This window comes from Canis aureus, chromosome 19, assembly GCF_053574225.1.
Source record: "Canis aureus isolate CA01 chromosome 19, VMU_Caureus_v.1.0, whole genome shotgun sequence".
In the NCBI taxonomy this organism is placed as follows: domain Eukaryota; kingdom Metazoa; phylum Chordata; class Mammalia; order Carnivora; family Canidae; genus Canis; species Canis aureus.
Genome location: NC_135629.1, coordinates 21,842,038 through 21,867,483, shown reverse-complemented (window position 1 = coordinate 21,867,483; position 25,446 = coordinate 21,842,038). Strand labels below are relative to the sequence as shown.

The following is a 25,446-nucleotide window of genomic DNA, read 5'->3' as shown; positions in this document are numbered from 1 at the left end:
GGCAGTGCCATTGTTATAGGCATCATTTATTGTAACCTTTGCTGATTTAGTCAAAGATCTTCCAAGTAGCATAGGGTTCTTTATTTAGAAGAGTTCAAGAGTGTATAGAGCTGGTGATTGTGTTTGAATAAATATAAAAAGGCTCTTCGAACCCGTGCAGAGTGCTTTATATGACCTTACTTTCTAGAGTTTTCTTTGGAGCTGACATTTATAGTGCTACATTTAAGATATCCAAGAACTAATTCCAGGGACACATTGGTAAGCTTTTAGAGCCAGAAGAGGAAACCTTTTCCAAATTAAAGATAGGTTACTAATATACTTAACATTAATTAAACACAGAAAAATCTAGGAACATTTGTCACAACACTGAACCAGCATGCAAATCTAATTAACATGCAGTATGGACTGTATAGTGTTTTAATTGGGGGGTAGGGGGTTGGGGATGATGCACATGAAAACTCATTGCAAAATGACACAAACATACACATAAACACACACTTCTCAGGGCAAAGGATGCTGGGGTGTCACCAGATTCACAGAAGAGGAACCATAAACCTACAAAATGTACACATGATGGAGTTAAAGACCTGGCCTGTGCCAGAGATACCCTCCCACCAGGATGACTAAAGAGATTTTCACTAATTGTGAGATGTCATGATAAGTTATCTGGTAACAAGTTTCAAAGAAACTTGCAAGAAAACAAAGAAAGGCAGAAGGGAGAAAATAAAAGGGCATGCACTTCCAGGAAACAGTTCATAAATAGCTGGATTGAAAAAAATAAATACCTTCAAATTTGACAATTATTTTCAAATCAGGTATTAGGATTTCAGTTATTCTAGCTCTATGACAAATAGGGGTGAATTAGCTAAAACTCAATATAAAGGTATGTAAAATATGGACACCACCGACCAAATGACCAGGCTTGTCAGTCCCCATCTAATCTCTGGAGATCGTGCACTCAACTCAGGCAATGGTCTGTGTAAACAGATAGGCCCCACACCACTTCCTGGAGACCAATAAACTCAGATGCTGGTGCCCGGCATAAAAAGACTTCTACTTACCATATACCTCCTGTAGTTCCACAGTGGAAATGCCCCCTGCTTATCCTAAAATTTAAAAATGGCAAAGTGGCTAAGATACACTTCTTGGGCACTTAGATCATAAAACAAACCCATCCTGCTCAGTATACATCTTTCATCCACTATCTCCTGATTGAAAGGGTTAAATTTAATCAGCTGGTGTGCGTGTGCTGAGTTATTATTTCCTAAATTATACCAAGGCCTTGAAATATCCCACCAACATAGACTCAAATAAACTCTTCCTCTCTGGGTTACTGAAGATTTATTGCTTAAATCATTCATCTGTTAATTAGTCATACACATCTCTTCTACAGCTTGTCTTCATTTTGCTTTGAGATTTTTATTGATATTTAATGCACATGTTTATGTTTTGTTCACTACAATGAGATTATAAGCTTTATGAATTCAGGAAGAGTGTAAGGGCATTTCTTCCTATCTTCTAGCCAACCATGGGGCTGCGAACATAAGATATGCTCGTTTTTATGTTAATTTTCTTTGGTAAAAGAACCATGGGGAAGAACTTCCGCTCTTCAAGTTACTCAGTGTCCAACCTCCATTTCCTTAGTGGGCTGGCTGATTATTTCTCTAACCACCAAAACATTTAATTTATAAAATGCATTCAGTTAACTGATTAGAAAGAAATCCTGCAGGTTATGACAAAAACCAACAGTGACTTTACCACTCCAGAGAATGCAAGTCAAAGTCTTAATCTGTGATAAATATATATTTCTTGAGGGAGAATTTAGGGAAAAAATGATGAATGATCCCACAGTTTTGTCATTTTGTATAAAACAAGAGTACAAAGTTCTAGAAGGCAAATCTTGCTACATCTGCCGTTTACTGATTCAGGGGTCAACAAAATTTGTCTGTAAAGGACCAGGTGAGAAGTATTTTAGGTTTTGTGAGCTATACATTCTAACCTCTGTTGTAGTAGGAGAAAAGCAGGCACAGACAACAGCAAATAGGGGGAATGGTGGTGTTTCAATAAAACCTTCCCCCCCCCCAGTTCAAGAAAGCAATCTATTGACTCACAGAATTCAAGGAAAGATTGAACACACACATCACAAAAAAGGTAAGCAACCAAATGGCAAGAACAAGTGGATCGAGGAACTCAGATGCTGCCAAGTCTTCCCCCAACCCCTGCTTTTAACTCTTTCTGGCTCTTTCTTTTTACGTGAGTTCCTTAAATGATTATATCCACCTCGTCAGGTCATTATGAGAATGAAGTAAGATAACACGTTGCAAAGGGACAAAATACCACAGTGCTCAATAAGTGTCAATAAAACCTTTCTTTAAAAAAAATAGGTGGCTGGGCAGCCTGGGTGGCTCAGTGGTTTAATGCCACCTTTGGTCCAGGGCATGATCCTGGAGACCCAGGATCGAGTCCCACGTTGGGCTCCCTGCATGGAGCCTGCTTCTCCCTCTGCCTGTGTCTCTGCATCTCTCTCTGTTTCTCATGAATAAATAAATAAAATCTTAAAAAAAAAAATAGGTGGCAGGCCAGATTTAGCCAGATAGACCCTCTGGCTTAGTTCACCAATCCCTAGTATAGTCTGTAGATTTAACACAGTGCTTTGTACCTGGAACCCACTCTGTCAAGGTACCAAACAAATGGCTGAGACAAGTCTAAAATATTTCTGGAAAACAATTGTGACAATTTAATTGTGAATATCACATACTCAGCTTCTGCATGATGCTTTTCGCTCTGTAAACACATTAATGACATCTTTACATAAATGCACACGGTATACACATCACAAACTTTGAGTTGATAAGACAAGTGTATAACCAATGAGACAATCAGAGAGTATCATAATAAAAATGCTTGTAAAGACATTTTCACTTACTACTTTTGGATGTTGAATGCCTATTGAGTTGAAATGGAAATATCATGAGTAGGACGAAAAAAATGAGGCAAGGTAAGCAATATTATCACAGCATTATTTATCATATACATTAGGATCAAAAATAGGAAAGAATGAGCATTATGTCATTCTCTCCCAGTCTTTAACCTTGTAAAAGGTTGTTGAGTTTATAGGGAGGATAACAAGAGTCAATACAAGAGGCTATAAAAATGGAACTGTCTTACTATGCAACCTTAAAAAAATTAATACTTAATAATTATAATAATGAAAGGCCACTTTTGCCCTGTCTTAGGATGTTACATATTATTTTATTAAATTTTTCCAAAACTCTTTCTTCCTTTGGCTCTGAGACACATGGCTCTGCTGTTGAAAAGCAAAAGACATTTTACGCACAATTTTCCCTCTACTAGAAAGAGGTATATTGTGCCCTTCAGTGAACATAAAATTGATATTATCATCTCTTAGTTTATATCTCACTACTTAACCTTCAGATTAAAAGTTATTGGATTTGAATGACTAAGACGACATCATGTCACCTTCCCTTCAATGTGGAGACAGGGGAGTTCAGGATGAGAGAAGGTGCAGTGATAAAAACACGGATTTTGGATCAGCTGACACTCTGCCTCTATTGACAAGTGACTGGGATACTGACAATTCCTTGTGGCTGTGTGGATGACAAATTGTGTAACAAATGGTCTACTTTTGGAAACTTTGTTGAAGATGAATCTGCGTCAGGAAGGTGATTTTATTTGGAGTATAGTCAAAAAGGAGCAGTCTAAAAATAGGGAGGAAAGAGTTAATCCAAGGAGAATGTTGGGGTGACTAATTAAAAAAAATCCTACCCCTCTCATGCAGAAGACACTGGAAAAGGTCCACTGGAGGATTAAAGAGAACAGAGCTGCCTTCCTTCCATCCTCCTTTGTGCAGGGCTCAACCTAAGCACACAAACAAGGCCTTGACATCCCTAAGCAGTTTAATCTATACCTCGTCAATGAGTATGCCAATAGCACCACTGTTTAATAATTACACATTGTATTTTTCCAACAAAAGAAACACAACACGTACCCCCTTTCACCCTAAAAAACAAATTCATTCTAAGAAGCTTGTGTCAATATGAAACAGACTTTATCAAAGATCTAACTTAGTAGTTTTGTTCTCTAAAAGAGATTAAGTCCATTCCGTGATCAATAGGAACACAAGGCAGTTTATCAGCATTTCCCATGTGACTTTTGGAAGATATACTCATTAGTAACTGGCAAAGGCTAAAGGGAAAATACTTGATAATTTTAATCTGAATAAATATATACAATCAAGAGAGTTGAGTTTTTGTGATGTAAGAGGATGTCGTTTTTTAAACAGCCTTTAAAAAAAAAAGAAAAAGGACTTTTCCAGCATAAGTCTGCTCCTTTTTTACAAGTTATGTATGTGCTTTATCACAGCACAATAACCGACCCGTGACAGGTAAGGAAGGATCCTGAGTTCTCCTGATGCCCTTCCCTTCTGTTCCATGGTGCTGCCATTTTGCCAGTCACTCAGATGGGAAATGCTGACTCATCATCCTATATAACTCCCACTCCTTGATGTTTTCATATCTCCTACTTCAAAAGGCCCTGCTGATTTTCCGAATCTCCCATCACCACTCTTTTGTGACCATGGCCTTTTCTTTCTCTTCCTAATTCATTCATTCACAGTCTGTTAAAGAACTTCTCTAGGTCAGGTGCTGTGCTGTGTGCTGGGGAATATTGGGGAGTGAGAAAAGGCCATCTCAGCCCATGTGGGTCATACAGTTGATCAAGGTATTCAAATGCAGGAGGAGAAATGCAGACAGCACGTAGGGAGGGGGGCTGGGGAGGGGGGCTGGTTAACAAAAGCAAGCCCTCAGTAAATGAGAGTTAGTGCCCCATTACTAAATTCAGGACCAACTGCAAGAGCCTTGGCGCTGCTATTAATCTCTCAAAGTTCTCTTTCCTTCCAGGCCAGGCCAGGTCCAACCTTCTAACTTACCTTTAGTACTCTTCCTCCTGAATGGCCTTTCTTCTCTGCCTAGAAACCTCCCCTGGCTTAAGAACCTGAGCCTCCAACAAGCTGAACCCAGGTAACCTTTGAACCACCTTCCCACCACTCCCATCCTTGCTCTTCAGGCTCTAGTCAAACTCCAAATTACCCTACTATGTGCATTTCCTTACACACAGGACCACACCACAGCACATATTAGTTACAGGAAGGAATATGCAACAAATGAATAAATGAATTTCAAGAACTCCAAGGTGAAGAAACAAAGCTAATACATACTTTCCAGTGTAGCACATATATTGGCTCACTTGGAACAAAGCTGAGGCCAGGCCAGTATGTGAAACTCTCTTCACCTTATTTTCTTGTGCGAGAAAAAAGAAAGAAAAAACATGGTTGTATTTCTCTGAACCAAATCAAACACAGTATTTAGCAAAGGGCCTCTGGAATGTTACAAGTAACACTTCATAATTACAATAGATTTGAGTTCAAAGACCAAGTGATGAAAAGAAACTTTCTAATGCGGAGTTCAATTCCCTATATAAACTTCCCTTTTGTTGCTCCATCTACCACTTGCATTTATATTGCCATTCTACTTTGTCATAAAAGCAGTCACCTTGTAACCCTTTTTATCAAGTAATCTATGCACTACCTAAAAGTACACTCGACGCCATCATTCAAGCTATAGGTTCACATTACACAAACATACCAATTCTGCGTGCTCAGCACCACTTGTCAATAAACGCAAGCAGTTGCAAAACAGCAAAGTAGGTTCCTTGCCTTCAGAGAACAGATAGGAGCCTGCCAGTTTTGCAAAACAAACTCTCTGCAATCACTGAAGCTGATCTGTCAACAAATTACCATTAAAGTCATACTTCCTGAAAGCCCAAAAGAGATTTCTAATGAGGAGAGAGAGAGAGAGAGAGAGAGAGAGAGAGAAAATTTATTATTATTAATATTACTACTACTACTACTACTACTACTACTACTACTACTACTACTATTACTACCAGCTCACGGGTCAGGGTTTAAAATTACCTTCTCAAAGTAGGGATGCTTTTGCTTAAAGTTGAGGGTATACTTCACTCATGGTAAAATGTGGCTTCTTGGTTTCTATGTACATGGCTCTTTTTTTTTGCTGTCATTTCTCATGCCATCTTAACTTTCAACCAACAAATTGATGACACACAACTGTTGAGTAATCAAAACTTGGAAGGACTTCATAAAAGGTTCTCATCACAAGTTCCCTCAATCTCTGACAATAATAGTTTGATGAGAGGGAGGCTCAAACTCAGAGTAAAGAACTAACTTTAGCATTCAGGGTGAAGTATGCCTTTTCCAGAAATAGCCACGAAAGGCACTGAGAAAAAAGTGGGAGTCTGTTACTGTTGTGGCTTTTCCTTATTTGTCACAATCATCTGAATTCCTGTCTCACTTTTATCTCCATTTGTTTGTATGGTCTTTGCTAATATTTTGGTGGCACTGACTCCCTACATATTCTTGATCATGAGTATTTTCTATATTTGAACTCTACCTTGTGTTCAAAAGGAACATATCTTGGTAGAGTGGGTCCTTTATAATTATGGTTGGAGTTTTCGCCCACCAGTGAATGGAGTTTCTAGCCCCTTCCACAGTGCCTGCCTCAATGAGGGAACTCAATAAACATTAATAAGATCTTCTTCTATGCTGCCTTCCAGAAGCTTCCCATATTGGACACAGAGGTGTTATCTTTTCCCTTCCAATGGCATCAAAAGACTTTCCTTTCAGAGATGGTCCCCGGTAGCTACAAGGCAAAAGGTCACTTGAGGGTACTCCTAAAAGTTAATAAAGCAACCCTTGGTAAGGAGAAGAATGGTAAGGCCGAACTAGCCACTGCTACCTGGTCTTTGTACTAATCTACACCAAACCACTTGGGTTCCCCTCTGTAGAGCACGGAACAAGGCAAAGGATGGCCATGATAATGGTAACACAGTTCCCACAAAGGAACAGGAGTAAGATGAGAGGCATACGGGGATGGTTTGTTTCATCCGAGTTTACTGCCCATCCAAACACACGCAGCAATTTCTTCCAGGCGTTATGTATCAACGGGGCACTTCAAGGTGGAAATGTTGGCATGACAACCCCCCTCTTCCACTCGATATCCACTAGTCATTTTGGTACCATGAACCGAATGGGGAAATTCATTCTGCCATTTTGAAAATGAAAAGAAGAATCTTTAATTTCTGTGTACTGGTTTGTGCTAACATGTTCACACTCTTGTCGTTATCATTTGGTCGCTCACATTCAAAGGACCCCAGGATAGAGACTCGAGATTCTCCTAGGCCCCTCTGATAGTGTATTGTCTACATCTTCTGTGAACATACACAGCCAGATTTTCCTCTTGAGCCCCCCTCGCATTCCTCTGGTCTCTCTAAGCTTCCCCCGGTCCTGTGCAGTGACTCATCTCTCACCTCCTTCAATAGCTCATTGGCAAAATGCAACCCCACGAATCCCTCTTCTTCCCTTTCATGATGTTTTCGAAGCTACCTGTTCCAACTTCTCTTAACTCCTCAGGATTCATTCAATGTGTTCTCTCTTTCTTTTACATTATTAATGGGAAACATGTATATCTACATGTGTTGATGGTGGGTATATAGCTTTTTTGGCCAAAAGGTCCAACATCTTAAACCAAATGTTAAGGAACTACTGTTTATGAATGAAACAAACACCTCACTTATCCACACTCTCTAAATAATCCATAGTCAAATCCCATATATAGTGTACCTTTTTTTCTTAAGTGTCTTTCTCACAGACTACCTCTAAACTGCCCTCCTCATATAAAACAATAGCCACACCTCAAAACCACAGCAACCAAAGCTCTCTCTATACTGATTTGCAGACAATAAAACTGCCAGGTGGTACCCAAAAAAAAAGCCCCATCATTAAATGGAATGTTGTTAAGAAATAGCTGTTTTATTTAACAGCTATTCATTTTTATTGAATAAACATTTTCTAGTATGCATTCTGTTAATTGACCTGACAGCATATGCTGTATATGGAGAAACTTCTAAACATTATGCTCTATGTAATATGCTTATCTGAAAAAGCTCTCATTTGCAGCAATATGGAAATAAAATTCTGCTTTCTAAAATTCAAGACTTTTAAAATGCATTAATCCACACAGTTTATGAAATTGCTCTGGACATTTTAAAATCCTTTCTTTAGGAAAAAAACTTCAGTAATTGGTAATAGTATTTGTTGCTGAGTTTCATAATGGAGTAGTGCATATCCAATACAGAACTTTTACAGACCCAGAAATGGGGCAGGCATAATAGGAAATAAAAAGCAGTTATGGTATCGGGTAAAGAATTACCCAGTGGCTAAAAGAAATGTTCAGAAACTCTATCAAATTATATTATTAGAAAACTATTGTTATAATAGTCTCATGGCCCAGATAGAAGTAGAGTTGAAACATTACAGAGATAATACATTTCGTTTTGAGGAAGGAAGACAGTTGGGGAGTGTGTTGGCGGGCTCTTCCAGCTACTGGCAGCACCTCTGCCTGGGTGATGGTTTCTGAGTGATGATGGCATCTTGCAGAACTACCAACCCCCCTGCCTAGAGGGCCACAAATGAGCGATGCTGCTGGGTGGGAGCTAGGGCAGACTGGAGAGCTGCAGGGCCCCTGACTTCAGGAACAATTCATCCCCTAACAACTGTTGCCCTTGTAGGAACATTGGTCTAGGGTCACCAGATCTTCTGATTTTTCAAGAGAAGATGGAAAAGCCAGACTCCCTCTACTCTTCTAGGTTGCCACCTATGTAATTCTCTTTTTTCCTTTTTAACAATTCTTCTTAGACCTAATTTAGCCAACCTATAGACCAATCCTAGCACAGAAGTCACTCATTCCACAGCTAATCTTTGTGAAAGCTCTCCATTCTGAAAGGGCACTTGCTATCATTTGTAATTATCTTTGGTAATAAGAATCAAACATGGAAAGGCTTGCATTTATTTAAAGTCCTGGCACTAGGCAAAAATTCTCCCTATATCATCAACGATCACACTGGTGCAACTGGAAAATCCTCTAACATTCAGTGTTACACACAGCATAATTAACTCATTTTTATACCAAGCCCTTTTAAGCCACATCTTTTTGTTCCATGGACTTCTAACATATTTTACAGTTCTAATTCTCTTCCACTGTCCTACATTAATCAAAGCTGTAACCCCTGTTGTCTTTGTACTACAGAATCAGAATGTGCCCCTGGCGAGGAATGGGGGAAAAGTCAACAGGAATTAAATTTCAGTGCAACTGTTTACTCAACTGTGGCCTGCAGTTATTGAAATTTTATCCGTGGTTTTGTGTGACTACCGCAGTAATGAATTCAGCATGGCTGTGATTTTCTCACTGCTGGTATTCTCACTTCAAGTAAAAACCTGTAGAATAAAAATGATGAAAACAACTCAAGTCCATCACGTTGACCCTCACATTTCTCCAAAGTGCTTAATTGTAGCAGTTTTCAGCCTGGAAAAAAAAACTATGATCACTCTGGTCCCACAAAACTTTTTCAATACTTTAGGGTTTTGTTTTTTTTTCCTCAATTCATCTACAGATTTTCTTGTCCTCCAACAACCTGTGAAGAGCCTCATCATACACTTAGAGGGGCAAACAGCTGTCAGTGTTTTATTTTAAAAGACGGAAAAGGCCTGCCAACCACAATATGTGGGGTTTTAGCCACAATGATAAATCCAACTTCTCTCTCTCTTCCTAAATCACATCAACAGCAAATAAAAATAAAATTATTATAAAAAGTATTTAAAAAGAGTTTCGAAGTACAATCAGAAGGTACTGACATCCATAACACATAACAGCATATTTTCCAAAGTGGTCAGAGCCAAGATAAATAGGGGAGGTGTAGATAACTAATTTTGTTACTGATGCTTTTTAAGAAGATGCTGTTAAAATACACTTTCCTAACTGACTTCTATGAGGCCAATGCATTGCTGCTGTGATTCGCATAGAGGTGTGTGTGTTGATGATATATATGTGAAGATTTTGGCTGACTTACGACTTCAAAATAGCAAGTTTCCCATTTATTTAATTAACACACCCATTTATTTAATAATGCACCCTAAGTATGTGGGATTCACACCCTATAGAGGTCAAGAGCACCAACTCAACCACTCCATAAAGAACCAGTTGCTCTGCCTCTATAGGGTAAGGACACAGAACACAGCACTCCAAAATACCAATTGCTCGTTCTCAATATAACCATAAATATCTGGGAACACCACATGAACGATACATGCACATCCATGGCTACCTTTCTACCATGTAGAGTATGTTTTGCTTGAACACCTTAGTGGTTAGAATTCGGCCATTTGCAACTCACTTAAGTGCACAGCCTTCCACACAACATATGTCATAAATTCCAGCTGACATGACATCCAAGGTGCAGGCACAAAAGAGTCAGGGTGGCCAGTGAGAGACACCACGCCACTGGGATGAAGCCCTATGCAGTAAGACCTGAGGAGATGTCTGCTAGTTTTTTTTGCTTTCTCTCTGTTGAAGCTTCACCCCAATAGGTTCCACTAACTTCTAAGGGACTAGCAATGCAAACCATTTTTCGTATCTTAAAAACTTCTTAGCACGAAGAATATAAAACATGCTCAGAGTGTGTCAAAGGTTATAACCCTCCTACAGAAAGGGATTCCCTTTACTTCTCTGATACGGATTCCAAGAAAATGGTTTGAGAAAAGGTTTGCCTTCCTCTTTCCTCCTCCCCCAGCGATTTGTTTCTTCCAGAAAGGCCAGAAGATCCCTCCTTCGTTTTTCACCTTTCTGCAATGGTGCCATAACTATGTATATCGAGTAAACAAATCAAAGACCAAAATAGAACAAAAACCATTATCATTAACAGAAATAAATCATATTTCCTGATTCTAAGAGAGGCTGGAAAAACAGTGCTGTCTTCAAGCAGATCCTATTTACTTATTTGAATTTCCCTCAACACTTGGGCCACACAACACCATTTTCTGGGTCACCTTTACCATTTGGAAACATTTGATCAGTCACTCACAGGCACCCACTGACATGCCTACAGAGAATGTAAGGAGAATGAATATGCCCCAGTTTATAGGCATTTGGGGGAGCCACCAATAATAGCTCATTTAAAACATTAAGAGGATCTAGCTGCACACCAGCTGCCATATGTATATCAGGCACATTGGTCAGTGGCCCACACTCCTAAGTTCCTACAGGTAGCAGGTGGGGAGGCCATTTCTTACACTTAGCCCCGTGTGCTGCTGTTGCTTTGCGTGCTATGTACCCATTCCTGCCTGTTTGTTTCTATTCCCCTGAATCATCTACTACTCCCTCTTCCATCCCGTATTCCTTTTATCCCTTACCCCTTATTGTGGGTCTTTCTTCCCAAGGCTCCACAAGCCTGTGTATTATCATTACTTTGTGATTCAAGCATCGGGAGCCATTTCCCCAAAGATTCATTTTATTCCAAAGAGTTCAGCTTCAGCCTGCCGCGGTGGGGGCCCGGGAGGGGTGCCCAGGGGCGCACTCAGTCGCATCTTTACCAACTGCCCCCCAAAGTGGGGGTTGTGGGAGGGGGCTTCTAGGACTGTCCAGCCCTAAGGGCTTGAGGACTAGTCTCTGAAGCCAACCACCGGGCCGGCCTGCCAGGTGAGCCCAGACACTCGCAGGGCGGTGGGGGAGGGTCCGGCGCCCCCCTCGGCCTCCCCCAGCACCCGCGGGCACAGTACCTGCTGCTGCTGCTGCTGCTGCACGTGCGCGAGCTCGGCGGCCCCCGCGTCCGCGGCCGGTGTCTCCCCGTTGGACCGGCCTTCGCGAAGGCTGGCGCACGGGAGCAAGTGGTTGCCGCCGCTCGACCCGTTCTGGATGGCTGAACCGTTACTTTTTGTCTCAGTCCCAGATTCTTGCATCATGACTCAAAAACCTGAGAGACAGGGATTTTCAGGAGGGAGCGGGGGAGAGAGAAAAAAGCAGCTGTTGAAACAGTTGTTGCAAGGAGGAGAACGGGCCCTGCCTTCCATGTTGCCAAAGGCCCTAAACAGTTGTCCTTTTCGTTCACTCGCTTTGGCCCTGGGTGAGGGGTCCCGTCCCTTGGTGTTTGAGGGCGGAGGTGGCAGTCCAGCTTCAAGCTGTAGGGGTGGCCCTTTGAATAAATAGGCTTTGTCCCCTGGGAAGAAAATACTTACGGGTGAAGTCAGGATTTATGGTTAAATTTCTGTGATGGGATCTGGATGTTGTGCTCAAAAACTAGTAAGTCGTTCTGGACAGCGTATTAGGTGTGACATTAAATTTTAGTGTGCATGGGCTCTGCGTGGGGATGTCACACTCCTAGAGACAGAGTCTCCGGCTCCACTCTATCGAGACATGACACACACCACCGGGAGGGCCCCTGAGGTAATTTGAGCTGAAAACCCTTACAGTCAAAAACCGAGGAGCATTTAAAGATTCATCCTCCTCAGAATCATTCAGGTACTGAAAATCTTCAAATCTGGCCATTCCAATAAGATAGGCCACATTTAAAGAGGGAAAAAAATATCTACTTTTCAGAAGCCACATAAATTCAGACTCTGATCTTTGGCCTCTGGTTAAACCTGTCCTAAGAAATCTTTTTTTTTTTTTTTTTTTAACATTTTTATTTTATTTATTCATGAGAGACACAGGCAAAGGGAGAAGCAGGCTCCACGCAGGGAACCCGATGCGGGACTCTATCCCAGGACTCCGGGATCACGGCCTGGGCCAAAGACAAACGCTCAACTGCTGAGCCACCCAGGCGTCTCTGTCCTAAGAAATCCTATTCAGGGATCCCTGGGTGGTGCAGCGGTTTGGCGCCTGCCTTTGGCCCAGGTCGCGATCCTGGAGACCCAGGATCGAATCCCACATCGGGCTCCCGGTGCATGGAGCCTGCTTCTGTCTCTGCCTCTCTCTCTCTCTCTCTCTCTCTGTGACTATCATAAATAAATAAAAATTAAAAAAAAAAAAAATTTTTAAAAAAAAGAAATCCTATTCAAAGTTAGGGGTTTCTCATGCTGGATTATTAACCTTGAGTTTGGTTTAAGGCCTGACAGGGTCTGGGACATCTTATATTTATTTTGGAGAAAAATCTGGCCAAGGCCGACCCAAGAAAAGGTCTGAACATGAAAGTACGAAATATCTAATAAGACACATATACAATGACATACACACACACACACACACACACACACATACGTATGTCTGTATGTATAGTGCATGATGAGTAGATGGAGGATGTCATCTACATACACGTAAATATTTCACGTTCTGCCCAACTACTTTTTAGGGACAAAACCATTTTCCTATAGAGCAATTCAGTTCTCAGTAAAGGCATCTGATTATGACCAAAGATAGATAACACCAAATGTACCATCTGTGGATCACCAGTGCTGTGCCCAGCCCTCCTGCAGGTCACTTATGTATATATACATAATGTGCATATACCAGTTTAGTTCTGAATGTCTATACTGGTATACTGCATACTGGTATCTCCAGTATGCAGGTGAGAAAAGTAGGATTCCATGAGGACCATTCTAATTGGCCTGGTATAAATCACAGCTACTAATGGTGCAATCAGGATTTGAATAAGTTCAGTCTGATGTCAAAGTTCTTAAGCACGTGTTTTCATACAGCTGAGGTGCAGGGGGGAGCAAACAATGAAATGGCAGGGTCATACTCCAAATTCATAGACTAGGACTTTGAACAGGAAAAACAATGAGCACTGAAGGACCTGAGGGTTCGAATATCAAAGCTGAGGAATGTCTGAATATTCAAACTTTAACGTGAGCCACCATCTCAGATAAAAGGGCTGAAAACTTGTATCGCAAATTTTTTTGCTCCATGGAAAGTCATGCACAACCAGTGCTACAGATTTCTTCCCCTCCCCACTGCCGCCCCCTGCCCCCCCCCCCCCCCGGTGAAATAATGGGACAATGGGGAAATGGAAACACTTGGGACATGTTTAGCTGCGGCTGCCCTCTTGCTAGAAGTTGGTTTAAGTCCCTTTTCTACCGACTTCCACAAAAGCCCGATGGAAAATTAAAAGCAGAAAAATTCACATCTTTCTTTACTTCCTTTCAGCGCACTGTATGATCCAACTTGAGTATAAACTTTAGGAACCCAGAAGACTTATTTTTTAAAGTTAATCCAATTCTGAAGGGGATTAAGAATGGCATTTTTTGTTGACAGGTGGGAAACAAACTCAGATGCAACAGCTGATTCATTCTCTTTAGACCAGACTTTCCAGTAATTAAGGTCCTTTAAACCCATTTATATCCTTACTGTCTGCAGAGTAGAAAATCTTTCAAAAATACAACTAAAACTTTCTCTAAGATAGAAGAACCAGGCAGTGCTAGTACTTGTTTGTTGCCAAAAAAGGAATTAATTTGTGAAATTGAGGGGATTTTCCCCCCAATGTTTCAGTTTCTGTTTCACAAATATGCCCATTTGTATAGAAACGAAGGAAAAGACAGTGTTGAGGTATTTAAGGGAGAGAATGGTTGTCCTAGAGTAGTTAACAGGGAAACTCACTGAATTCTTAGAGTATGTCACAAGCATACCTAAAGAAAAAACAGAAACTTTTTTTAAAACTTTCTGGAAAGCCTATTCATATCAGTGAGTGGACCCCCCCCCCACCAAAAGACAAAAACATGGCTTACACGTGAAATCTATACCTGCCCTGAGAATGGGGCATATTTAGCCAAATATCCTGTCCCCAGAACTATCGGAAAGATTGCTGCCTTCATACCCTGTGACCACTGGGATGCCTGACCTCAGAACAGGTGCCTAAGAGACTGGCCCTGCTTCTGTTTCTTTGGTTTGACACTGTGGTGGTGGGTGGAGTAAGAACAATCTCCAATCCACAATTTGATGAGAAGGTTTTGCTCTACGCAGTTCCAAGAAGACTGCCAAGTCCTCCAGTAGAAGTTTTGCAGGCATCACGCCAAGCAGCTTGGCTTGCGAATCGGGTCTGTGAGAGTGCAGGCATTGGGACCGAAATTGCATAAAGGATTATTTTGGTCTGAGGATGTCCTTAATTAGTCAAGTGCTAACAGTAGTATGTAGGTTGCAAGATTTAAAATTTCCCATAATCTCCCACACCAATCAGGAGAAAACAGCTTTTTGAAAAGCACATGTGAAAAATTAGGAGTGTCGATGTCTAAGAACATTTCTAACAATATCTGGGCTGGCAATGGTTCTTTCTATGGAATGTTCCAAGCCATTTAATAAGCCTTTATGTCTGTACAACACTTCACAAACTACAAGGCTCTCTGAGGTACTTTTCAAACTCATAACAAGTCTATCAGGGAGAAGAGACAGGTGAAGTTTATCCCCATTTTACAGTTAAGAAAACTAACGGTCAGTGGTAGGTTAAGGATAGATACAGCCATAATCATTTTCCATTTCAGACATGAACTTGTCCATTCAATGAATGACAGAGAATTTCCCATTTGCAAAGCCCTGGGAAAGGTGGTGAATTAGTAAGTGAATGAAAAAGAAAACTAAGTAATTCCAGGAAAGACAATATCAGGGTGGCAGGTGGACCAAAACAACAACAACAACAACAAGGCAAAAAGCATCAACATTCTTTAGCAAACACCTCTGTCTTTTTCTATTGAGTTTTACAATTTGAGAGTCATCTGAAAGCAGGTCAATGTATACAAGAGGCATGCACGTTTTCTGACTTCGAACAACACTGTACCCTCTTTTCTTAGAGGGAGCTTGTCATAGACACTCAAGTTTGTATAACCTCCACTTCTCTCTGGGACTCCTTATAACCATCGAACTGCTTTGCTCCATGGCAAACGAGAACAAGAAATGATACACAATCAGCCAAAGTGCTCGAATATGAAGGCATAGCACCTGGAGGACATGACCACCCGTGCCCACTAACAAGCCCTTCAGAAACAAACACAAGTCTTCCTCTGGCTGCTTGCATGGCTTCTCTGAATGAACTGAGCCTGTTTAAGTCACATATGATCCATTCAACACAACCTTGTAAAGGCTGAGGCTGTAATCACATGGATATCAGAAAGCTTAAAGAAGCCAAAATGGCCCACTTCTTGTCTCGCTTGGAAACATGACAGAGCTACTGATTTCAAAAGATCGATTTTTGTGCTGAAGGAACTTGAAGAAAAGGACAAGAACTGAGTTTAGCATGCTTATTTGTTGTCATTGCCAACAGAGCATACTCTGGAAGTATTCTGGAAAATTCATAATGTCCAGGCCAATGTATTTATAGTAAATTAAAGCAATGCTTTATTATTATGATTATTTCCTTGGTTACAGTGTTGATGCTGAAAATTTAAGGAAAATAAAGCCCTTGTTATCATGCTCGTGAAAGATTTTAAGCTAACAAAAAGTTCAGTCTTGATTCCAGGGCAGTTAATTAAGGTTGACCAAGTCAGGCAGAAGTAAATTAACTTGGCTGATCAATTATTTATATGAAGCAGAATAAATGCCCTTAAAGAACTTGGTCTGTTCATGAAAGGATGTGTAAATTAAACTAAACATAGTTTTGTAAAATATATTTCTACTTCTATGGGGGAGAAGAGAAGTTAATGGTGAAGTCACTTGTAGGAAAATGATGATGGTGATGGCACGGTCCTCCCACATCCCAAAGAGAAGAGCCTCTTTCTCATTGTTCATCCACTGCCAGGAAAGAAGGAAAATGGAAGGCATTTTGAGCTGGGAGGGGGCGTGGGGAGAAGAAGAAAGGGAGGGGGGAGGGGGAAAGAGAAGACAGGAAGGAGGTAGGGATGGGAGGGACAGACAAGGGGAAGGAGCAAAGGTGGGAAGGGAAGACAGAGGGATGAGAAGGAGGGAAGGAGGAAGACAGCAACTCTGAGAATGGAGAAACTATGTGAATTCCTGTATTTTGGAACTACTTCGTCCTCAAACTCCGTGCAGTTTGTAGACGGGACAAGAATAAAGGTGGGAGTCAGGCTAGCCCTAGTTCTAAAAGAAGGACTCATGTCACATCCTGATGATTCAAAGTCCACACTGATCACATTCATGCAACACAGGAAAGAAAAACTTGTGTGTATTAAGATATAAAGCAGGCATTTACTTCTGGGTCTCATCAGATAAATGAACGGTTTCCCTTTAAATGTGCAAGAGGTCTATCTGGCAACATAATATACATAAAGGAGTTGTAAGGAGCAAAGTGCAGCTAAGGAGATTCTTCTCCGCCAGCAGGCAAACAGCAGGGAGGTGCAGGACACTTAACCCAGCCCCTTACTTTCCATCTTCTAGCAGAAGCTCCTCCCATTCCAAATAGGGACTCAAGAACAGAAAGCATCCCTGAAGAAAGTCTGGCTTTGACAATGGAGATTTTGCATTTCCTAGTCGGTGGCACGTGGTCTGCAAGTGTTCACCCTTCACCTGGCAAGATGCCCTGGAGCAGCAACAAGGTGAAGGGCTGGTGGAGGGATTACAAGTGAAACTGAGGGGTTAAGGAAGCAGGTGAAGAAAGGGGAGGATGGAAGGCCCCCAAGTGGCCCCAAGATGCAGAATCACTGTAAGTGGGGATTTTGTAGCATACTCTCAAAGAAAAAGAAAGAGAGGAGGAAGACTGAAAGGCGAAACAAAATAATGCCAGCGGATTATTTTCACATCTGAGATCACTCCCACAAGTTGTGAATGAACTCTTCAGACACGACTGTCTATCCACTATCCAATGGCAGGGGTCCCATTTCACGGAAAGACCATCCATGGGTCAAGTTTAGGAAGAGAAGTCAGTGTGCTGCCTGTGTTATGAAGGCAACATCTTCCAATACCAAATTTTCATAATTATAACAGAAAGGCGTAAATTTTCTAATGCATGGCAGTTCAAAAAGTAATCAAGGGAATGAGCCGGAGGGCTATTTTAATGTATGCAAAGCTAGTGACCCACAGTAAATGGGAGGTAAGCTACAATGAATGCAAAGTAATGCACACATACTGAAGTCCTGGTCTGATGAGGGACGGCTAAAATTAACACCCAATTAATTTCCGAATTGACAAACAAATGAAACCCATAAATCTACTTTCTCATTAATTTTCCTGTGGTATAATTTAAAGCAGTAATATGAGGGCAAAAACTGAGCATTATCCATCATAAATATCAAAAAGATAGCACTGTAACACTATAAATTATGCATATTACCTGTTGTTAAAAATGATTTATGTATTATCAACTTTCTTTATCGTGCACTGTAGATATCTAGATCTATCTTTAAAAATCTGGAACTTCATTTAGCACTTAGGAAGAAAAAGTTCAGGAGCAATGAAATAGTCAAAAATGTGTTCACAAAAAAAAAAAAAAAAAGAAAAGAAAAAAAAGAGGCTGCTTATGTAGCCATATGGGAGATAAGGGCAAAATTGGAATGTTCCTAAATCTTAGGTCAGCAGAGGTTGAGGATATCATGGCAAGTGTCGAGCTGGGCCTCTCAACAGAGAAAGAAACAGCTCTAGGAGCACCCCTCTTGGAAAGCTGTGGTACACCGATTCTCAAGAAGCTACTGCTGCGGGAGATGCAGGATTTGGGGCTGGAAAGGAATGGGTACAGGCGAGGATGTCCTGGATGCATCTCAGACAGCTAGAGCGGGGGAACCGACAGCTACGGGTGCTCAGCAAAGCAAGGAATCTTCAGTCGGCAAGAAGTCTGGGGGGATAATTACGCTCACTGGTAGTAATGTATGGTAGCTCTCTTACCTTTATAGTTTAAAGGAGGAGAAAAAAAAGAACTAGGAACTAGTGTGTATTTATCAATCAAACTAGAAGTACTCTCTGTTTATCAGGTAAACAGATAAAGAGGCATTCAGAGTAGAATGATCCCCTTCCTGGCCTCTCCCAACTCCATTTCTTTAATAACAATTTGGGGGGGAGGGGAAGCCTTTATTTTGAACTTGACTTTCAGGCACACCCTGCATATACGTTCTGAGACCCCCAATGGATGCCTGAAATCGCAGATAATACCAAATCCTACATACATACATACATATCTATGATAAAATTTAGGGATCCCTGGGTGGCGCAGCGGTTTAGTGCCTGCCTTTGGCCCAGGGCGCGATCCTGGAGACCCGGGATTGAATCCCACGTCGGTGCATGGAGCCTGCTTCTCCCTCTGCCTGTGTCTCTGCCTCTCTCTCTCTCTGTGACTATCATAAATAAATAAAAATTAAAAAAAAAAGAGTTATGATAAAATTTAACTCATAAGTTAGGGACAGCAAGAGATTAAAAACAATAATAAACTAGAGTAATTATTATGATATAGTGTACTAAAAGTTATGTGAATGGGGTCTCTCTCCCTCCACCAAAATATCTTAATGTACTGTACTCACCCTTCTCCTTCTTGTGATGACGTGAGATGATAAAATGTCTACGTGAGGAGCTGAAGTGAGGTGAATGACCTAGGCGTTATGACACAGCCTTCTAACAATACCTCAGAAGGAGGATAATCTGCTTTTCAACCCCAGTAGACCACGGGTAACTGAATCCACAGAAAGCAAAATCGTGGATACGAAGGACTACTGTAGTAGGAACTTAATACGTAATTGCTGAATTCTTAGCTAAATGATTAAATGACAGGAAAATCCAACTCCAGTTTCTCAATCAAATGAGTTCAAGGGCTTGTGCTGGCCACCACCTTGATGTTCCTAATTTTAAAATACCCTATGTCCTGCACTTCCTTTGGAAGGACTCATCATTTTGGATTTCCGAAACTCAGAAACTAAAGTAAGCCATTAAATTGTTTTAAGTCATAACGGAAGTAGGACTGTCCCAATCATTGAAAATTTGACGATACTCAATCAATGAAAAGCTCTACCAAAATTCAAGATCAACAGTTAATATTCAATTCAGCTGGACTGGAAAAAGGTAGAGAGCAGGATGTTTAATTTTCCCTGTAATGCATGACTCACAACAGAGTTAGAGCAATAGGGTGGTAATAAAATAATGTTCCTAAGAAAAACATGATTTCCCTTTTCTACCAGACTTTCATAGTAAAGACCAGAAATTTTATATTTTCGAAGAAAAAGATTTTTTTTTTTAGAAAAAGAATTCTTGAATTCCAACACCTAGGCAGAACGGTTGTTCAGATGCATTGTGTGTGTCTTGCTCTAACAGCCTGTCTTAAAAAAAAACTTCCATGGTCTTCATAAGTCATCAATAAGCATGGATAAAAACACCCACCCCCTTAAAAGTTACAAATGTCTATATTTTCAGAATTTCGGCCACTGTTGGTCTTGTTTTCCTTCCCTCCCAGTGGATAAGAGTTTAAGCGCTGTAATCATAGCAACTGTGTGCAAACTTTGGAAGTTAGAAAGGAGCTGCTCTAGGAAACAGAAGTACAAAGGAGAATGTATAACCCACTCCCTTGGCATATTAATCCAGACGAGCTCAAATAATTAAACAGAGACCAAAAAGGAGCTTTGTCAATCCTGTGTTAGGCTGTTTGCTTTGCTACAAGGAAGCCTCTGCAGCTTAGGGTATGATGGGGCCAGGTGTTCTAGGGAGCTTAATTAAAATGCATTTTTACAGAACAAAACAGAGTGTAAGTTTGAGAATTAACAAGGCCTGCCAAACTTGAATCGTCTGAACATTCAAACAGCTGAACTGTCACAAATAGCCTAGTGTAATAAAGTAACCAACAACCAGGTCGGAATTTCTTTTTTCATTTCCATATATTATATAGTTTCATATACATGGGGCCAGGTTCCTGACATCAATTAGTGGCTAGCGTGCACAATGACACACTTCACCTATCTCCTGCTTTTGCCTCCAGCCCCTAACCGCTCTAGTGGCCAAAGTGAACAATATGTTCAGAGCATCACGGCAGCTTAGTGAATGCAGGCCATCAGAAGTCAGTGCTTGCACTTCTCCATTGTGTGAAAGGGACAATTATTTAATTTTATCCTTCAAAAACTTCAGTATGCATATATGTATTCCCCCCCCCCCCCGGAAAGTTGCTCTTACAGACAGATTAACAGGCTTTCTCTTGATATAAAAGACCACAATTTGTTGAAGGTCATTACCCCTAGCCTCCACCCTCAACCCAGTCTGTATTTTACCCTTGTAATTTACAGCAAATGCTAGCAGGCCCTGCCTAGTATTGAAACACAACACAAATTCAGAAACAGCAACAAACAATAATTAAAAACACAAAAAACAAAGATGATGTAAGCTGTTTTCTCTGTTGTTTGCAAAACACTGACAAAGGACAGGCTAATGTTTGGTCTTCTCTAATGTGACTCTCAGTGACCATGGGACAAGAGTTACACACATCAAGCTGAACAAAGAGACCCAATGTCTCCTTTATTTAACTAGAAATGATACAACGCATAAACTCATTTTAAAATGAGACAGGTGAGAATATCAGGTAAGAATTAAAACACTAGCTTGTAAAAACATATGTAGATCAACTGTATGATTTCTTCCCAGTTAGGATGTCTCTTTATATCACCGAGAATTTGTTCACAATACATTAAACTCAAAGTTAATCTTCCCTTTGCAAACTTGAACGAGTACACCCATCACACACAGGATCCTATGGAGCCCACACAACGACACACAATGAACACACACAATAATACAAAATCCAAGGATTGTACCTTTCGAAGGTGACTGCCTTGTTCATAGCACTAGACTTTTTCTCCTACACCTTCTAAGTCCTTGTTTGCTCCACAAAGAGTTTTCTAGCCATCTGATGTTCTATTACTAAGCTAGTGGCCTTTCAGGAGAGCTCTCTCCCTTCTGAAAAAAGCAAACAACTGCATAGATATCATTACACTAAGGAAATCTCTTAGAAAAACCAAACAACTTGCTAATCTCTCCAGCCCCTTCATCCAAGCAAAAGATAAGAAAAGCAAACCTAAGTCTGTTTCAACCACATTCCAGGGACAAGTTCCCCTTTTTTCTTTCTTTATCAAAATTCTAGTATTTAAGTTTTCTTTTTTTTAAATGTGTGTGTGTTTTTTAAACAGACCTTGCAGGATAAACTGCTGCTCGCACCCCGCAAACAAAGCAATATTTGTTTAATAACGATTGCTGCCATGGGTACAGTAAACAAGGGGCCCAGCATTTGTGTTTATGAACAAACACATCATCTTACAAGAGCAATTTAACATTAACCAGGTGGAATAATCAACAGATTTCATAGGTGACACCAGGGGCAGGACTAATGTAAACAGGGCTAGGGAGGAGAAAGGGGCCACTCTTCGGAATCAAGGTCGAGGTAAATGCATTACAGAGTAAACAGCTGCAAAGAAGGCAAGATAAACAAACAGTCATTCTTCTGACATTTAGAGAGGCAGAAAGGTTGTATGTTACACAGATCAGCTGCTGACCACCATGAAATCAAACCAGTTGGAGACCAGGCCTGCCTGTTTGCACAATGCCATGTTTGCTTATAAACAACAATTTGCTGTTACCAACCTCGCATTACTCATCAACATATAAGCCAGAGCAAATCAAGTGAAATCCGGTTAACTCTTTGCTGGCAATGTTGCTCGGAAATAACAAAATGATGGCCCCCTTTAAGAAAAAAGAGGTCACCTCCAGATGAAGCAAACAGCTCAGTCAACGCCTTTTTACTTCCTGCCTTGTAGATAAAAATAAAGCATCCACATGGTTTAAACTACTAAAGATTGGATTTGGTCACAGCTCTAAAAGACTGGAATGTTTTCATGCTTGAGTAACTATACATTCATCTCCTGGGCTCATCTTCTTTTATCAATGAAATATATGGGTCAGACACCGATTCGGATCTTGAATGTTTTATCTAAAAGGAGAGCCCTCATGTTCCTTCTCTTCGAGTTTCTTGTTCCAAGATACCTTTAAGCGCACTGGGTCCACACACAAACAGATGTGTTTCTCAAGTACGCAGCAAAAAATCAAACTATATCCGGGTATGATGCCCTTAAAAAACACGGTATAAATAAATTAATCAACTGATGTTACAGAGAGCCACTCAGGAGGTCAGTTTGTCGGATTATCGAATAAATCTGAGGTCTTTGAAGAGTGAGTGAGTTCAATGTCTACACTAACAGAAGTGTTATAAATGTTTCATCTTCAAAAATGTGCTTCATGTACAAGAACATGTAAAACAGTTTGCTGTGTATTATAAGAAAGCTATCATGTTTTATCACAGATAGTATATTTAGGTGTATAATTTGCAATTGAAGCATTATTTTTAATCTACCTTTCAGATTGTTTAATATCACTATTTAATTGTGATCCGTGTGAACAGTATCTCTCCATTACTTTATATTTAATAAGCAAAACATACTGAAAACCAGTTTGCTAATTTCTACCTTACATTCATTATCAGCTAATTAATTTTTTAAAATTCTGTTTAATGTTAGTCCAAAGTACAGTAGAACCCTGCTGGATATCTAAAGCACAATTTGAAAATGAGAAAATGAAATTAAAAAAAAAAAAAACCTAAAAAACTAAAGATACTCCTCAGAGGATGGTGGCAAGTATATTAGTAACCTTCAGATTACTGCAACCTCCATCTCTGTCTAACAGATGTTAACAAAATTTTAGCGGTCCCCTCACCCATCACCGATGCCCACCACCAAGTCCACTCTAAACCTCTTCACCTTCTCTAGCTGCTCTTGCTTTCATCCCCTCCTCCTATAATCTAATCTTTGTTCTGCAACCCTAACATCACAGCTAACAAGAGGATTTTCTTTTGTGTTTCTGTTTTGTTATGCTGTGGTTTGTTTCCCAAGTCCATCACTGCTGACAGTCTCCTTTCCCCAGACCAATGCAACCCCTAAAACCTCATCAAAAGACTGGAGAACAAATGTCTGGTGAGCCCTCTGCGTCCTCGCAGGAGGGACTTTCTCAGGTCCGTGGACCTATTACCACCATATAGACCCACAGAAGGGACCCTGGGTCTGCTCCTGTTTTGCCCTCACAAGCCACCTGGGACTGGAGCTGTTCCACTGCCCTCGAGAGGGAAAGCCAGCCTTGCCCCCCTCGGAATGATGATGCAGACTTGGGCCACGGGAACGGCTAACAGTAGGACTCTTCCTCAAATGCTTTGGAAACTGAACACTCTCAGGTGCCATGCATATGCACGTGGCCTAGATGAACAAGAGACAAAGAAAAGTGAAGTGCCTGATCTGACGCTCTAGTGAAACTCGCGGGGAGAAAGAAATGAAGAAGTAAAAGCAGAATGCTGTGACCCGCCATCCGCCATCCGTATTCCCCATCTTCATTACCCACACTATCCGCACTTCCAGTCTTTTCCAGGACTTCTCCGGCCTTCCATTTTTGTTTTCTTTTCCTAAAGCCTAGATGAACTAGAGTACCAGTGAAGGATTACAAAGAGAGTTTACAATTCTACAAGGTAATCCAAAGAGTTGAAACCATGTCTCTCGACAAAGGCCAATCGTAACTGAGCTGGGGAGTTTTGAGAGCCAAGCTAAACCTAGCCACATGATCGCTACCCAAACGAGGACGTGTTTATATTCAAAAGTGGTTCTACCGATTCCTTACCAAGAACAGGATAAATAATGTGCCTTTTTCCTCTGCCTCGGTTGGGTGGTAAAAACCCTAACCCAGCTTCAGTTTTACATGCATGTGCCCAGTTACTTATTTTGTTCCCCAAAGACCCCACGCTATAAACCTTAATTGCAAAATAAAATAAAAATAATTAAAGTGAAAGAACCCATTTGCTAAGAAGTCTTTTAAATAACCTGTTTGATCAACTATTTCAAAAGATGAGAACAATCCCAAGGAAGCTCTGGGTAGGCCCCAGAGTGACAAGGACTCTGACCTGTTCTTTCCACATCTCTCTGGGATGAAAATCTCCCAAGTTCTGAGATTCTCAGAATGGTTCATGGCACCTGAGGGGACACTTGAGCTGGTTCTCCAGGCATTCATTTCTACCTTCACCTTGGTGATTTCTGCCATCTAGCTCTATACCTCCACCAACACTATTTTTAAAATGTATTCACTTTTGACAAACATATAAATCTATTGCAGAGGAAACTTTGTATCACTTCGTCAAATGGAAAGCCAGTGTGTATCCCTTTATAGAAGAGAAAGACTTTATAATAAATGTAATACAACCCAACCAATGTTATTAAATTCTAGCTAGATCCTGCTGTCCACAAAGGCTCTGAGCAGGAGCCATGTTCTTTCTTTGTTAAATAATGAGCTTACAACTGGAAGAGAGAGATTAAAGACATACTAGTACCAAATGGAAACTTTCTCCTTGGCTTTATCCGAAGGATTAAAACAGGCTGAAAATGGAATTGCTTCAACATCAAATCGCAATAATGAGAACTGGTGAATGATTTATGAACTACCTAAAAATCCTCTTCCAACACACCAGTGAGTGGTACAAGCTTATGTACTGGGGCACTGGGCAAGAGGTGAGACTTAAGAGACCCCTGTGAGGAGCAGGTTATATCCCTGACTCCAGAGCATAATATTCCTAAGAATGCATTTCAGTAAGTGCTGG

General features: G+C 40.8%; 1 protein-coding gene across 6 annotated transcripts in view; it reads right to left on the bottom strand.

Moving 5' to 3' along the window:
• Positions 1–25,446, bottom strand: part of FOXP1 (forkhead box P1) — a 375,887-nt gene that overhangs the window by 220,722 nt on the left and 129,719 nt on the right. For 5 of the 6 annotated variants that reach the window (XM_077858065.1, XM_077858076.1, XM_077858071.1 and 2 more), the window contains exon 3: positions 11,708–11,901. In XM_077858065.1, coding sequence (XP_077714191.1) covers positions 11,708–11,890 — 183 coding nt within the window. In that variant the 5' untranslated portion in view covers positions 11,891–11,901. Of the gene's footprint in view, positions 1–11,707; positions 11,902–21,580; positions 21,599–25,446 lie in introns of those variants that run through there. The other variant, XM_077858067.1, reaches the window with a different exon arrangement.